A 16,232-nucleotide genomic window follows, 5' to 3' on the forward strand; every position below is an offset into this window, starting at 1 on the left:
ATGACTACTTGGCACCACCTTCACAGACGGTTAACAGCCCGCCAATAGGCAGGCCCATAGCGGAGAGTCAAACCTCTAGGTGCAAACATGCCTTAGCCTGCATTGCCTGTGTAACATCAGCAAACATACCACCACCGGCAACCTGCGTATTGAAAAACATCTGAGCCTTGAACACGAGGGAAATGTACTTATCTCCTACTTGGCAGGGCACTGGGGTCAGGAAGAGGCTCCTTATCCCCTCTTTCCACATCATCAAATCAGCATAGCAGAGGGCAGGAACTAGCCCTTTCTACCATGTCGTAGGACAGATATTTTGCTCTTTGACTTACAGGCAGAATTGCAGCGCTATGTAGAACTTCCCCATTGCTGCCTTTGCAACTCCAGCTACTTCTCAGAGTAGGGTTTCCATTATGTCTGCAGACAATTAACCCTCATGTTATCAGAACTCCACAAATCCTAATTCCCAGACAGGAGGCTAGCTCCCCGCAGGTATAAAGTGGGTATCTCTGTTTATAGGATGCCACAGGCATGGAGTTCGGTGTGTTGGCCAAGCAGGGTTTCCTCAGGGAGAAGCACTCCGGGATAGAGGCAGGAGGATGGGCTGAGTTAAGGGCATAATGGGCAGTTCTGATTTGCCCCTGCCAGAGCCCCAAACTTTGTGTTCTGGGAAGGGTTGTGTTGGGGGAGTTCCTACAGTTAAAGAGCCAACCCACCACTGAGTGGGTGGCACACAAAGCTGACAAGGCTGAATGAAATAGTAGCCAACATCCACAAACCTAGCGTGAGTTATTCTTCCCTGCCAACTGCATTTCTCCCACGCCCTCGGCCTGTGTCTCGTCGGTAACATGTGAGTGACAGAAGGTGGGGAGATGCCCTCACAGAGCTCTGGGTTGCTAGAGTTCAGACCCCTTTCAGGCCAGGAGAAAAACTCTCGCTCTTTCAAACCATTGTGCAGTAAATGTCCATTGTGCCAGGTGTCCAGTATTGACCCGGACAGTCAGGTATTTTTGCCTCCTGTCCGGTAAAAAAATTCAGAAAATACTGGACACCTAAAATGTCTGGTATTTTCTGATTTTTTTCCATGGCCAGGAGGCAAAAATACCAGACACCTGGCAACCCTAGTGCCCGGGCCCAGCCCCCCGCCTTCCCCCCAGGTCCCAAAACCCTCAGCCTCCCCACCCCCGGATCTCATGCTTACCTGGTTCCTCAGAGAAGCTAAGTTCTGGCTTGAACAAGACACAAAATGGCAGCCGGCAAAAAGCCTAAAGACCAAGGGGAAGCAATGCCTTCCCTGGGTCTTAGTGCTCAACCTCTCCTCTGTTCCTAACCCTATTCTAACTCTGCAATCACTCTGAAAGGGGCCATACTGTTTTAATTCTGTTTTATTATTATTTTTTCTTAAGTCTTGGAGTCCTTTTTTCCCCCCACCCCTCAACAACTTTGGTCCCCCCCCCCCCCTTTTTTCCCCCTCAACAGAATTTTTTCCCCTGTTTTTTTTGGGGGGGAGGGCATTCGGTATTTTTGGTTCAACCATCTAGCAACACTAGCAGTAAGCCCGTGGCAAGATGTGGGGCCCGGATGAGCTCTGTCGGGTGGCTTTCTGCAGGCCAGAGTGACAGCTCTGAAGTCCAACGTCCTGTGGAAATTCCCATCTGGTGCTGTTCACCGCTGCCCCCATGCCTTGCACTGGCTGTACTCAATGACACTGTGAGTTTGGAAATTGCCTTGTCTCCCAGATAACCACCACCACTCAGCCCAAACAGAATGAGTTTGTGGGGGAGGAAGTGCTGTTGATTTTCGGAGACAGCGGCCTGGTGTCATTGCTAACGAGGCAAGCTCCCCATTCACCCCCTCAATTAATGGAGAGATATCTCCAATCCCCATCTCGGAGATGGCAGAAAACCAACAGCCAAGCAGGGTGCAATGAGGAATAGACAGACACACACACACACAGATACACACCTCCCCTTCTCTCCCCCCTTTAATAAGAATAATATTGTATCAGTTTAGTGGAGCTATATTGAAATGGCTGTTTCTATAGCACATTAACTATCATGATGGACTACTGACTGTAGCAGAAAAGCCATGTGGGACCTCATGAACAGTGAATTGTGGTAGGTTTTGTTCAGCAAATGTTTGGGGGAGTGTGTAGTCACATTGTAAAATATGAAAAAAGCTGAAAAATGCCACAGGCCTAATTTTTAGGAAGCACTTAAAATTGTAGTTGAACCCAAAGGGAGCTATGCTTACTCACAGGTACGAAAATCCAGCCCCATATAACTCCAGTGACCAATCACTCAGCTCAGTGAAGGAGCAGGGAATAGTCACCAGATATTTGGAACTAACAGGGTGAAATGCGTATGCACATGCTGCTTCTCAAACAGTTCTGAACAATGGAGAAACTTCTAAAAATAAGTCTGTCTACGGGCAATTCATATGTGGAAAAATGGACCACTGCAAACATTTTCATCACCTCTTTACATAACCACTTTCCCAACACAGATATACACTTAGACATAACAATGTCACCACTAATATACTCGGGGTACCCCAAGATGTACACACAGAGGATTAGACTAAAACAACAAGGAGTCCAGTGGCACTTTAAAGATTAACACATTTATTAGGGTATTAGAGCATAAGCTTTTGTGAGCTACAAAGGAAAGGAAAGGAAAGGAAAGGAAAGGAAAGGAAAGGAAAGGAAAGGAAAAAGGGACTGTGATTATCTTGCAGTCCTTTCTAACCCTATGGCTCTAGGAATCAATGATACAGAACTACCACACCTGTGCACACAACTGAATGCATCTATTACACATGTGCAGACATAGCTACTAGCATAAACAGATGTTAGTAGCACATACACGGGGGGCAGGGGGACTCATCCCAACAAAGCCAGCATTAACATACTCTGAGAAGCAGTCCGTGCCTCGTGCACACATGACACGTGCAGACACATAAGCAGGGCTCCTAAGACAGCCCACGTGTCTTAAGGCTGCGCTATGTATCTGCCGCATCAATTCCTCCTAGAAGGAGCTGGATGTTTTCAGTGTGTGTCTGAGCAGAAGAAGGGAGAGGAAATGGAGAGGAACATGCAGATTACTGAGGAGAACAAACATTACAGACAGAGAGAGGGTAGGCAGGTTTTTTTAAGCTTCTCTTTCTTCTTCCTGCTGTTTGACAGTAGGTACGCAATACAAAGGGAATACAAAGATCCCTGCAGCCAGATCCCCAGAATTTCCAGAGCTTAGCCAGGCAAATGCAGTGTTGCATCCTTCACATATTCCCATCGCCCCATCTGGCCATTCGTGCACTGTATACCCAGCTGCACGCTAAGCCAGGTCTGAGCTGAGAGCCTGCAAAACCCACAGAAGAAATCTACAGGGGGAATCAGAGAGCAGGGGGCAACATGTTTACAAATGAAGACAAAGGATTGGTCTGGGATATTGTAGAGTGCAAAGGGGCACACTGATTCCTTCGCCAAGGAGGGAAATTACAGTGTGCTTGGCCCACGGAAGGAGGGTCATAGCCAGCCTGGCTGTAAACCACTACAAGGATTTCAGTGTGTTTTCCTTTACAAGACAAAAAGAGCTTCTTGTTGGTTAAGTTCTAGGCTCTTCTAGAATGTGTGCTATGACTTTATTTTATACACAAGCATTTGTTCCCAATACTTCTACTTGTTACTACTTGGCTCTCTGTGCGTTGATGAATAAACGTAGGCCTGATTTCACCATCAACATGCCTGAGTGCTGCTGTGTGTTAAGCGGAGCGCTGTTGTGAGGAGTGACTGCTACGCTAGGGTGTTGTTTCTTTGGAAGCAGTGGGCCTGCTCTTTGGATGGAGCGTGCCTATCGCTCATCTGTAGAGTGACAGGAGTGCCTGCCAAGCCAAGAGGGGCCAGTGTTTGTGTGGCCTGTGGCCAATGGCGTTAGGGAGCTGACCTGTGACAAGGGTCTTCCCAGCCTGGGTACCAGGAAACACCACAGTTCTCTCCCACCCTGGAACTGAATGAGCATAGCATCTAGTAAGTGAATGATCTTTACCAGATTCCTGTGCACCTGTGGAATGGTGTTTGAGACAGTATAGGGTCTATGTGTGCCTAACGTAGTGAATACAAGCAGAGAGAGGGTAAGTTTAGAAGATAGGATACACAAAGAACAAGTTAAAACTCACTTAGGAAAGTTAGATGTCAGCAAGTCACCAGGTCCTGATGAAATGCATCCCAGGATACTCAAGGAGCTGATAGAGGAGGTATCTGAGCCTTTAGCTATGATTTTTGAAAAATCATGGCAGACTGGGGAGATTCCAGAAGACTGGAAAAGGGCAAATATTGTGCCCATCTATAAAAAGGGGAATAAGAACAACCCAGGAAACTACAGACCAGTCAGTTTAACGTCTGTCCCAGGGAAGATAATGGAGCAGGTAATTAAGGAAATCATATGCAAACACTTGGAAGGTAATAAAGTGATAGGGAATAGCCAGCAGGGGTTTGTGAAGAACAAGTCATGCCAAACTAATCTGATAGCTTTCTTTGATAGGATAACGAGCCTTGTGGATAAGGGAGAAGCGGTGGATGTCATATACCTAGACTTTAGTAAGGCATTTGATACGGTCTCGCATGATATTCTTATTGATAAACTAGGCAAAGATAACTTAGATAGGGCCACGATAAGGTGGGTGCATAATTGGCTGGATAACCGTAGTCAGAGAGTTGTTGTTAATGGTTCTAAATCCTGCTGGAAAGGGATAACAAGTGGAGTTCCTCAAGGGTCTGTTTTGGGACCCGTACTGTTCAATATCTTCATCAATGATGTAGATATTGGGATAGAGAGTACGCTTATTAAGTTTGCAGATAATGCCAAACTAGGTGGGGTTGCAACTTCTTTGGAGGATAGGGACATAATTCAAAATTACCTTAGCAAATTAGAGAAATGGTCAGAGGTAAACAGGATGAGGTTTAATAAAGAGAAATGCAAAGTGCTCCACTTAGGAAGGAACAATCAGTTCCATACATACAAGATGGGAAGCGACTGTCTAGGAAGGAGCATGGCAGAAAGGAATCTAGGGGTCATAGTGGACCACAAGTTGAATATGAGTCAACAGTGTGATGCTGTTGCAAAAAAAGCAAATATGATTCTAGGTTGTATCAACAGGTGTGTTGTAAGCAAAACTCGTGAAGTCATTCTGCCGCTCTACTCCGCACTAGTTAGGCCTCAGCTGGAGTACTGTGTCCAGTTCTGGGCGCCACATTTCAAGAAAGATGTGGAGAAATTGGAAAGGGCACAGAGAAGAGCGACAAGAATGATTAAAGGTTTAGAGAACATGACCTATGAAGCCAGGCTTCATGAACTGGGCTTGTTTAGTTTGAAAAAAAGAAGATTAAGGGGGGACATGATAGCAGTTTTCAAATATCTAAAAGGGTGTCACAAGGAGGAAGGAGAAAATTTGTTCCTCTTGGTTTCTGAGGACAGGACAAGGAGTAATGGGCTTAAAGTGCAGCAGGGGAGGTTTAGATTGGACATTAGGAAAAAATTCCTAACTGTCATGGTGGTCAAATATTGGAATAAATTGCCAAGGGAGGTGGTGGAATCTCCCTCTCTGGAGATATTTAAGAACAGGTTAGACAGACATCTGTCAGGGATGGTGTAGACGGAGCTTGGTCCTGCCTTGAGGGCGGGGGGCTGGACTCAATGACCTCTCGAGGACCCTTCCAGTCCTATGATTCTATGATTCTCTGATAAAGATCCAGGGCAACTGGTATGCAATGGATATTTTCAGCTGTTCCAGTGATCCAAAGCAGCTATAAACTTAGTATAACACACTGGTTAAGCAACCCATCGCTACCAATGAATCTGGCCCCTTATTATTATGGCAATGTATTTATTATTTCCTGTATCATACGCCAGTTCTACTATTCCTTTGCTGGACAGACCTTGCTAGGAAGATGAAAACGTGCTTCAGAGGTGCTGCTAAAGCAGCTGACATGAGCAGTTGTCCTGAGTTTGCTGCAGCAGGCAGACTGAAATCTCTATCCCATGACATTACCGACTCACGCACACAAAGCCCCTGGACAGATGAGAGAGTCAAGAGTTTGTGGAAAACGTCCAGCCTGGCGGATGGGCTCCCAGTAGCCAAGGGGCTGGTTGAGAGGCAGGCAGGATGAAGCAGAACTAGCACTCTCAGATTTGTATTTGAAAGATGAGGCATGTAAGCACTGAGAGATTAGCAACTGCTGTCCAGAGAGTGCAATGAAAACAGGGAACCACAAAGAGTTAATGCTGAAAAACCGTCATCATGGTGACTGTAGTCAGCGCTGGAGCAGATGTTACTCAGGGAGAGAACTGCTTTTCCACTCTGGAGAGCATTAGACTGTGCTTGTGTGGCTGTCATATGTGCGCACCACAAGGGTTTTACACCCTCCTCTAGCATTTTGTATTGGTCACTGCTTGAGACAGAATGTCAGCATTGCTCTTGCATCCTATCCACCCAGCTATCCTCTGCTCTTGGCCACTGATCTCTCTCTACAGCTTGTCTGCAGGTCTCTCTTGCTTCTTTTTCTCTCTCTGGCACCGCAGACTGCAGCACAATGTGGCCTATGAGACGGTGCAGCAGCAGGATCCTGCTTGAGAGCTGCAGCTCTGTCAGAAGCGGTTTTATTGTGCATTCGGCTGTTTCAGTAGCGCCTTTGGCATGGCCATGGAGCGAGTGATGCTCTGCTAAGACAAATCTTCCTCAAGTCTCAGTCTGAGGAGCAGAGGGCCTCTTAAAACAGAGAAAAAGGGACCGAATCAATCCATGTGTTCCCCTTCTTCTATGTTGTCCATCTCCTCATGGCTTTGCTATAGTTCAGCATTGTGATTAAAACAAGGTTTGGTCCTGCCTAGTAAAGCAAAATTCATGTCATGTTACAACATAGTGGGGGCACTAGCAGATTGCAGAGATAAGGACACTTCTTTGATCTTCTTTCTCTAGCTTTTTGCCCCCTTCTCATTCTCTTTGGCTCTTCTGTCTTTATCTCTTGCTCTGTTCTCTCTTTCCCCTCCTGCTGTTTCATTCTCTCTGGTTTTCTATTTATTATTCTTTCTCATTCAGGTTCTTGCATGTCTGTGCCACCACACATTTTCCCTTGTTCTATATTTCTCTCCTTTTCTTTTCCCCTTTTCTCCCTTTGCCAAACGCAGAGCAGAAGAAATACTCTGCAACTCCGATCCAGCAGCATGCACCTGGAACCCTATCGGGGCCTGGTAATGGTAAGGCTTGTCCTTCCACACAGTTTCAAAATACAGATGAGACCAAACTCCATTGTATGGACCTACAGTATGATTTGGAGGCATGGTCAGAACACCATTTTGCCCTGTTGGCAATGCAAGGCAGACACTGGCCAGTTTCACCCCTATGCTCTGGCTGCTTTGCACTGCTCTGGAGATTGTAAACCATTCAAATTGAGCGTACGGTTACTGAATACCGGAACAGTGCAAAAGTTCCTGGCGAATCTGGCCCATTGTTTAAATCCCAGTGAAGACAAGTACACTGTAACTGGTTATGTTCCCTCTGATCTTTTCCTTCCATCCATTTGTTCCATCCATGTGTGGAATAAATTTTATGTGCACTGAGGCATGTGCGAATGTGCACCACCAGTAGAAACACAAACCCTAGCTGCGGGTGCTCTGCTAAACAGCTGGGCAGCATGTGAATTTTTCATGAGCTGCTGCACCACAAGCCCACAGCTTCCAGGGAACACTGGTAACTGGTGTTCTCCCACCAGGCTTGTATGTGTAGTGCAACAGGAGAGCTGGTCATTGCTGTGCTTTTCATACATTGTTTTAAGAAAAAGAACAGCATCCCATTCTCCTGACCTCTCTTACTGCAGAGACACTTTTTCACAGCAGCGACAGGGGCAGCAGCGATGCTGTGGCGTCTGCTGTTTAAAGAGCAGGTACAGTTTATAGACAGAAATCAGTCTGTTTTTCCTGTTAGCTGGGAACAGGTTAGGTTTGTGATGTTCAAGGACAGTTCTGATTCTCCCCCCACGTCGCCCTCTCTTAACGCACACAAAAGAAACCCACCTAAACCATCATCATCTTTTCTTACTACTGTCAGAGCTTGTGGTTGGCTGGAGGTTGGAGTTGTGTGTGACTAAGCCCCTCCCGTGCCTCCCACTTCTTTTGAGATATAAAGCACAGCTCGCAGGGCAGCCGGCCAGCCTTCAGCAGCTGCTTGTTGCTTTCACTCGCAGTGACAAGGATTAACCCTGTTGTCCGCTCTCCACCCTCCTGCCAGCCCCGTTCTCAGCATGTGCCGAGGTTTAGCTGCGCTTTCCGCTACCTGCTTGGAAAGGTAAGTAGCTCTGGAATACAGGGATGCTGGGAAATAAAAGGACTAGCTGATAAAGAAATGTTAAGATTCAGTACCGGACTTTGTGGCCCCTGTTGCATGGGCAATGATGCTGTGTTTGTAAAACTGGGATGAACGCTGGGTTTAAATCCCAGCTCAGAATGATTGAGGCACGCCGGTGCCGGGGGGAGAGGAACGGAGGGGGTAAACAACAGGAAGTTGTGCTGATATTATGATGTTTTCAGTGCATGAGATTTGCCCTTCAGTTGCAGAACTTGCTTTGCCCTGACAACAGCAGGAGTATTTCTGCAAACATATTTACAGTGAAATTCACCTGACGGCAAATGCGGAGTCCTGTGTTACTTGTCTGGCACTGCTTTGCGTATTTGTATAACAGATCTCCGAGAGACACCCCCCATTTGATCGGTAGGCTTGCCGAGGGGTGCTGCTCTGGGGAGAAGATGGTCTAGCAGGCAGCTGCCTCTGTCTGTCGCAGAGGTGTCTCAATCCTGTCGCAGACATGCTGAGGCAGGGAGCGGCCTCTGTGCAGCCGCAGAGAAGCCCTGCAAATAGCTGCAGCAGTCCTGGCGCTGCGACAGAGACACAGTGGCACGGGGCTGTCTGCCCAGGGTGGCAGACACAACAGGGCCAGGACCCGTCTCCACACTGCGGCTGAGCAGAGAGCAGTTTTCACTATTTCCCTCGAGACTCCAGAGCAGAAGGGAAAATTACTGATAAGAGGGTCAGGAGATTGACTAATGGACACCAGGGAGAGGAGGAAGCCAGAGGAATAATGAAAGGCCCGGACTGGGCAGGCAGCTGCCTCTCTACACTCACCAGGCAAACACCTCCACACACGCCCTACCTGTGAATACAGGAAGAGCGCATACAAGGACATGGTCTCCCACGGAGCTACTGAGAGTTTTCTTGTGGCGTCTGGTGGCAGGAGGTGGGACTGGAGGAGAAAGGTTTTAATTCATAAATAGGAACGCATAATTAATACTATCGATAACAAGCGGTCAAGCCATGCTCAGGAGGAAGGGGCTGAAACTAAAGTGAATGGAGCCGGGCCTGTTTGATTTGGTCCTGTGTCTCCAGATTAGGTTTAGGGAGAGAGCTAGATATTTGGATCATGAGGCATTTTCTGTAAGGAGATGGAGCTAACCAGCCTGGCCTACCAACCGGCCTTCCCTGATAAGCACACACCTCTGCCCTCTAGTGGCCATTCCTTGCCTTTGGGGTCCATTCTAAACCCAGTGGCTCCTCTTCTGTCTTTCAGAGCCAAACAACTCAAAACTCGTTTAGGGATCCTGCTTCATAAGCCAGAGTTGGGACAGGAAGCCGAGAGTGTCAGCAAACCCGAGCAGGACACCAAATCCAGGTAAGCCAAGCCTGCCAGCCCCAATTTAGCCCAGCCCCCCCCCCCCCCCCAAGCTGCACCGAGAGTGGATCACGTCCATGCTCCTCTCCCTATGAGGAAGAAAGCACCATACATCAGGAGAACTCGCAGGTCTCCATCCACTAAGCCCCATCTCCAGATTTTCAGAGGGGAATGTTCATTACCCAGCTCGACAGTCAGAAAAACCAGACTAGACAATAGGGCCCTAACGAGTGACATCTGGAACAAAAGTGTGGTGCCCCAGCTTCAGGCTAGACACCAGCGTGGACTTCCCCAGCTGTCTGGGGGACTCCAGTAAATGGAGAGTGGAGGCAGAGGGTGTCTGTGGACTTTAGTCAACTCTAGAGCCAGGGAGACCCTCACTCTCTGAAGGGAAACTCTTTGCCAGAACTTATACCAGCTGGAATTGGCATTTTATATGGAAAAACTATTGTCCATAAGCTACCCTATGGAGGTAAGATCTAGCCAGTCATCTGGGAAAGTAAAAGAGAGGGAGAAAGAGAAAAGAAAGAGAAGACCCCAGAGATAATGAGATTGCTGGGTCTCTTACTTGAGTTTTTTATGGAGTGATGCTATCCTCACCTATTCCTCTGTCTTCCCCTAAATGCGGTAGCCAGCTTCTGTCCTGGAGCTTTCCTATCCCTGAGTATTTGACCAGATCGAGCACTTGTTAGAGTTTGTTTCCATAAGGTTTATACTTTGCGTTTCCTTTCCAGAAATTCCTCAGAGGAGGCACTGGAATGGAACAAGTCCTTTGACCACCTGCTGAAGAGTAAAAGTGAGTATGAGTCCCTTGTATGACAGTATGAGGGGGAGACACCCTGTGTGGGCAGGGAGACCCAGGGCTAACCAGCTGCATAAGTTCAGCGTAACAGGGAATGTTTGCCCATTCTCAGACTAGAACAAAAGAGAGGTCGGTCTTTAGGAGCCCTTTCCTTCCCCCTCCTGAGAGCATTGCATTGATGCAACAAGGACAGTGCAGCGGTTGGATAACTGTGTGAACAAGCTAAGCAAAAACCAATCGGAGCTGCTGCATGGCCAAGTAAGGCTGCCATTAAGGCATGGGGCTCTCTCTTGGCACAGAGACAGGCCCGGCCTTTGGGCAAGGCGGTTACCTTGGGCCCCATGCATTCAGGGCCCTGCGCTGCCCAGCTCCCGGCCAAGCCCACTCACTCGCTGCCCTGACTGGGGGCCGCGTGGTTCAGCCAACCACAGCGTGCTGCCTTGGGGCCCACAAACTCTTTGGCCGGGCCTGCACAGAGACATTGCATCACAATGCAATGCCATACTGTCGGGGCATAAACATCATATAGATGTTGTGTCAGGGAGATGCAGCATGTTGTCAAGCTGCCTAGAATAAAACCCTGTAGTGCAAATTGTCCTGCAGGGTATGGGTACTACTCATCCCCCTCTCAATGCACATTCGGTAGAGACCCATGAAAATTGATATAGTTCAGCAGCTTTGGGGTTAGGAGCAACATTCCCTCTAATCTCTTCCCTCATGTGCAGAATATTTTTTCTATATGAACTAAAGCATATGCAGATGTGCACCATCATTAGAAACAAAAACATAGCTAGGCGGGCGGCTCACTCTGCTAATCAGTTGGGCAGCATTTGAATCTCTCCTGAGTGGCCACATAAGAGCAGAGCTTACAGGGAACACTGGTTAGGAGGCAATGCAGAATTTTCCGAGAGAGGGAAAATCCAACAGCCTCTCTTCCAGAATGGACGTGCCCAGCAGTGGAGAGTAAGGACGTTAAGGACTAGTCGACTATCTGATAAGCAAATGCTTATTGGATAGTCAGTCGACTAGTCGATTTCCCCCTCCCCCTTTGCTGCCTCTATCAGATAGAGGCAGCAAGGGGGGGGAGAAGAGGGGGTACTTCAAAGCGGCAGCACCACATGGAGCCCGTACTTGGGCTCCGTCAGCTGTGTGGTGCTGCCTTTTGATATGCCGCCTCGGCAAGGAGCTGACCCCGGGAACTCCATCGATTAGTAAATTACTCATTAGTTAACATCCCTAGTGGAGAGATACTGATTCAGTGTGATTTAAGTACATCCATCCTGCCATCCAGACCATACTTGCAGATGTACTGGCTGTGCTATGCACTTGAGCCCCAGTAAGAAACTCAGGAATAACGCTCCCCTGATCTCCAAAGTGTATCTCCTTCCTACACGGTCACAGTGTCTAGGAGGTTTGACTGTTACATAAGGCATTGGAGAAGACAAATGTTAAATCTAAGGTGGACTGAAAATGTTATTGGCATGAAAGAAAGGACTCCACAGATAAGAGGCCCTTCTCTACTAATAGGCTGAATTAAGAACTTTGTCATCCATTTTGGTTAACAAGTACATTCAGAGCTGCGACTTCATAAACTCTCAAACATGGAGCATCTGTGCTTCTGCACCGCTTGGGACTTGTTTCCTGCACCAAGAAGGAGAAGTAGAGTCACCACTCTCAAATTTGCTCAGACAATGGTGGAGGGCATATAAATACCCTCGCTAAGTTAATCTAAAGAAATCTGATCTGAAGCCACAGGGAATACACTCCTATTGCAGAAGGTCAGTCATGCATAACATGCTGGAGACGCTGTGTGTCTTTTCCATGCTTGTCTGTGGGAAAGTGATTTACTGGAACCTAGAGGCCAAGAAACAATCTGAGAAGGGTGGAATCTGTCCAGGGGGAAGTGGATCTTGCTACGTTGTGGTCTGAACTCCCAGAGAGACACTGTGTAATAATGCTAAATTAGTCAATATGCAAAATCTGTTTTAAAGCCTGGCAGAATTTCTTTATCTCCAAAGCTGTATGAAAGTGGCTTCTTTTTTCTCTTCCTCCATCCCTAAATCTATTTTTCCTTCTCCTCCACAGATGGGGTGGCAACATTTCACACCTTCTTGAAGACAGAGTTCAGTGAAGAGAACCTAGAATTTTGGCTGGCTTGTGAGGAGTTCAAAAAGGCCCGGTCAAAAACTAAACTGTCCTCCAAAGCCCATAAGATCTTTAAGGAGTTTGTTCAAAACGAAGCACCTAAAGAGGTCAGAATTATTTCTAGCTGTGCATGTTATGGTATGGGCATGGAATTAAGATTTAATATCACTTTGAGATACTAATGTGCTTTCCCTGCTCACGTAATGAGAACATTGGTTCCCACACACCAAAGTGTTGTTTTATGGAAGGCACATCCTGTGATTTCCCAGAAGAACATAAATAATATTTATAGTCATGTCCCCATTTTATTTATGGGGGGGAAATCATTTCCCCCTTCATGTAGTAATTTGTGCATCCTGTCTTTCCTCACAGGTGAATATCGACCATGAAACCAGAGAACTAACGCGGAAGAACCTGACAGCTGCCACTTCCTCTTGTTTTGATGCTGCACAGGCAAAAACTCGCACTTTGATGGAGAAGGACTCCTATCCCAGGTTCCTGAAATCCACCTCCTACCAGGACTCGACAGAGCAAGCCACCAACGAAAGCACCAGCAAGCGGTTGCACACCTGATCCAAGTCACCTGGACTGCCAGAAACTGGGGGGTGGAGGGGAAGAGCCACAGAGTGAAGCAAAGGAGGACAGAAGAGGCAGGAGTCTGAGAAACAGTGAGTGAGGCAGAAAAAGCACTGAGCAGTGGGGTTTTGGCTAAAGTCCTAGGATTTTATCATCAGGATTCCCAGGACCTCAAAAGCTTCCATGTTCTCCCAAGCTGTAGTGAGGAGCACCTGTCCCTGCCACTACTCAGAGGATGAAATAGGACCTGGAGTGGGGGACAGAAATGGGTGGCCAGTTGCTTATGTGCAAGCAAGCTCTCCTGTGACGGGCACTGAGTGTGCAAGAAGAGGCTTGCACTAAAAGCAGAGAGAGAGAAGAGCTGCATCTGAGTGGCAGGTTCCAGTGAAAACAGAGCCACGCCAATTCCCTCCTGAACTGTCAGCTGCCTGGTGTTGAACTTTGTTCGTGTGTGTCTATATGCACAAGAGAGAGCTTCAGTCTGATCTCAAGACCCTGCCTCTGTACTGACAAGCTACAAACTGTACATAGGGCCCAGGAGTTTGCAGTCCCCACAGAGCTGGGGCCAATGAACCCATCCTTGTCTGCATGTTCTTGCACCAGCTAGAATTTCCAGCATCTCAAATCGTAAAGATGAGGCACGGCTTTGGGTTTTCAGCCATAGGAATCCTGATTGAGAGATTTTTCAGGTTCTAGTCTGCCCTCTTCCATGCATGCTCTGGGAAACCCTGTATGCCTGCTTCCAATAAGACATCAGCATAGTATGGACATATTTTCATCAAACTATTTTGATCCTGTACCTTGTTGTCCTCAATCTTGGGTCACATGCAGCATTCCCTCCGAGCTGCGCAGCAGCACAGCCCTCCAGCCGCTTAATCAGCCCTGCCCAGGCAGAGGTTCAGGGCTCCGTGCATGGAACTGCCTGATTGGGCTGGGCTGATTAAGTAGCTACAGGGCAGTGTAAGGACTGCACTTTACAAAGCACTTTCTTTGGATAAGCCCTGAGGCGCTTACAACCCAAACTGGATTTATTATAGAAACCGCAGTCCTTAGCTATAATGCTGCTCAGCACCCCATGAGAACCCCAGGAGAGGTACACAGCTAGAGCTCCAGTACAGTCAAAGAAGGAGGCACAAAAGTGGCAGCAGCAAATTGGAGAATGTTTAAAATGTTTACCATTTGTGTTTTCACCTGCAAAATGTGTCCTTTGCTGAGTGACCATGCAGGGGCTTCTTTTTTTACGTGCTTTCTTCAAACACTTTCTTCTTTCTTGTGCAAGAACCCGCAGAGTGTCCACACTGCCCGCCCACTCTTGCGCAAGATTCACAGTAAAGCGTCGGAAGACAGGGTTTCTTGCGCAAGAACTGCACTTTTCTAACAAGTGTAAGCCCTCTTGCACAAGAGGGCAGTGTGGACGCGCAGCAGGGATTTCTTGCGCAAGTAAGCCCTACGGCTAAAATGGCGATCAGAGCTTTCTTGTGCAAGAAAGTGTCCACACTGCCACGGATGCTCTTGCGCAAAAGCACATGGCAGTGTGAATGTGTTCTTGCACAAGAACCTTTGCACAAGATGTTCTTGCACAAGAACCCGCCGGTGTAGACATAGCATGGGGGGTGCAGCTACACTGGTGTTAGCAACAGTGCAAATACTGTGTAGATTAGGCTCAGCTGTTTTCAGCACTGTTCCATTGAAAACCTGCCTTGAGCAAACTTTCATAGTAAGACAGAAGCATGGTGCAATCTTCTGCATGCAGACAACCTCTTGAGTTTCTCGAGCAGAGAATTTGCCTTGGATCACTGGGCAATCATTGATCACTGGTGTCTTCCTATTGCAGTTTGTCTGTACTGAGCTTGAAGAATCTGAAGAACGAGTGGTTGGGTTCTTCTGTATCCTCCCCTTCTCTCCCCTCCCATTCTACCTCTGAGTCTTTGAGAGTCCCAGCTGGGTTCTCCGGAGATTCTAGCTGCTTTAATATTTATTATTTATTTTCACAACTGGAACTAACTTCATAATGCTACTGAGGTACACACTGTTCTCATTGCATGGCTAACACAATGTCATGACAATTGTTATTCAAAAATAAAACAAAAGAAAAAATTGAGACTGTTTCTCTATTGTTTTTCCATTACATTTTTTGGCCTTGTATATTGGTGATCGTGACTCATAGACTCTAGTTTGTGGTGACATCGCACATGGGTTGCCCGGCACTCACAATGTTGTTTTAAATAATTACACAACCAGAAGCAGACACACAAAAGAAATGGAAGGTGAAGGGGGACAAACATTTTCATAAAATGTCTGGCTTATTTAAGAGAAATTAGCCTATTCCAAAGATGAAGGTAACTATTAGGCTTAAGAACATGTTCATTAATAATATGTAGCCATGTGAGAGCACTTTTCATCCTCAACGCGCTTTACAAACATTTTCAATTCACAACTCCTATATGAAGAGTGCTATTCCCATTTAACACATGAGGAAACCAAAGCAGGAGAAAATATGTTTACTCCCCAAGGTCAGAGAGAGGTGGGGTAGAAGATAGAATTTTAAAACTCTGGAGCCCCAGCTGCTAATCCTTAGAGCCCTGAGTGGGTACAAAATTGGCATTCACATCCACAGATGTGCATACACACAGATATAAAGCAGATATGCAAATCTGCAAATTTGCATGGTTCTAGATACAAAATTTGTACTTGCATCCATTTCTGCCAAAATGAGCTGTGGATATCTGCATCCATATCTGGAGATGTGGGTACCTGCGGATATCTGCAAATTTACAGGGCTCTACTAATCCTGTGCTAACATCAGTAGATCACAATGCCTCTTCTAATTAAAAATGTCCTTTCTAGCAATTGTTTCTTTAACATCTTCTATTGTGTTTACACAAAAATCCCTTTAAATGTAAGTGCACAGAATCATGATAGATTATGAAATAGGACCATTCCTTTCCTGTTCTAGCTCTCTGCTGCTTCCAAGTGCCTATTTGAGGTAGAGATATA

General features: G+C 46.9%; 1 protein-coding gene and 1 long non-coding RNA gene across 5 annotated transcripts in view; one reads left to right on the top strand and one right to left on the bottom strand.

Annotated features, from left to right (window-relative positions):
• The window catches only part of LOC112546395 (uncharacterized), a 50,018-nt gene that overhangs the window by 28,491 nt on the left and 5,295 nt on the right, over positions 1 to 16,232 (bottom strand). The gene's annotated exons all lie outside the window — the stretch shown is intronic.
• RGS16 (regulator of G protein signaling 16) lies at positions 8,206 to 15,450 on the top strand. Of its 2 annotated transcripts, XM_075936792.1 has the most exons (6): positions 8,206 to 8,334; positions 9,611 to 9,708; positions 10,150 to 10,253; positions 10,445 to 10,508; positions 12,600 to 12,766; positions 13,032 to 15,450. In XM_075936792.1, the coding sequence occupies exons 1-6, from the start codon at positions 8,291 to 8,293 to the stop codon at positions 13,230 to 13,232; spliced, it is 678 nt and encodes a 225-aa protein (XP_075792907.1). In that variant the 5' UTR covers positions 8,206 to 8,290; the 3' UTR covers positions 13,233 to 15,450. The 2 variants fall into 2 exon arrangements, with proteins under 2 accessions (XP_075792907.1, XP_006126991.2); XM_006126929.4 differs by lacking the exon at positions 10,150 to 10,253 and having other exon boundaries at positions 9,611 to 9,712; positions 10,447 to 10,508.

Source organism: Pelodiscus sinensis, chromosome 9, assembly GCF_049634645.1.
Source record: "Pelodiscus sinensis isolate JC-2024 chromosome 9, ASM4963464v1, whole genome shotgun sequence".
In the NCBI taxonomy this organism is placed as follows: Eukaryota; Metazoa; Chordata; order Testudines; family Trionychidae; genus Pelodiscus; species Pelodiscus sinensis.

Excerpts from the sequence above, each read along its gene's own strand:
- RGS16 (XM_075936792.1), top strand. The coding sequence starts at position 8,291 with ATGTGCCGAGGTTTAGCTGCGCTTTCCGCTACCTGCTTGGAAAG. Across the intron at positions 8,335-9,610 it reads TCCGCTACCTGCTTGGAAAG|AGCCAAACAACTCAAAACTC; the intron begins GTAAGTAGCTCT and ends TCTGTCTTTCAG. Across the intron at positions 12,767-13,031 it reads AAAACGAAGCACCTAAAGAG|GTGAATATCGACCATGAAAC; the intron begins GTCAGAATTATT and ends CTTTCCTCACAG.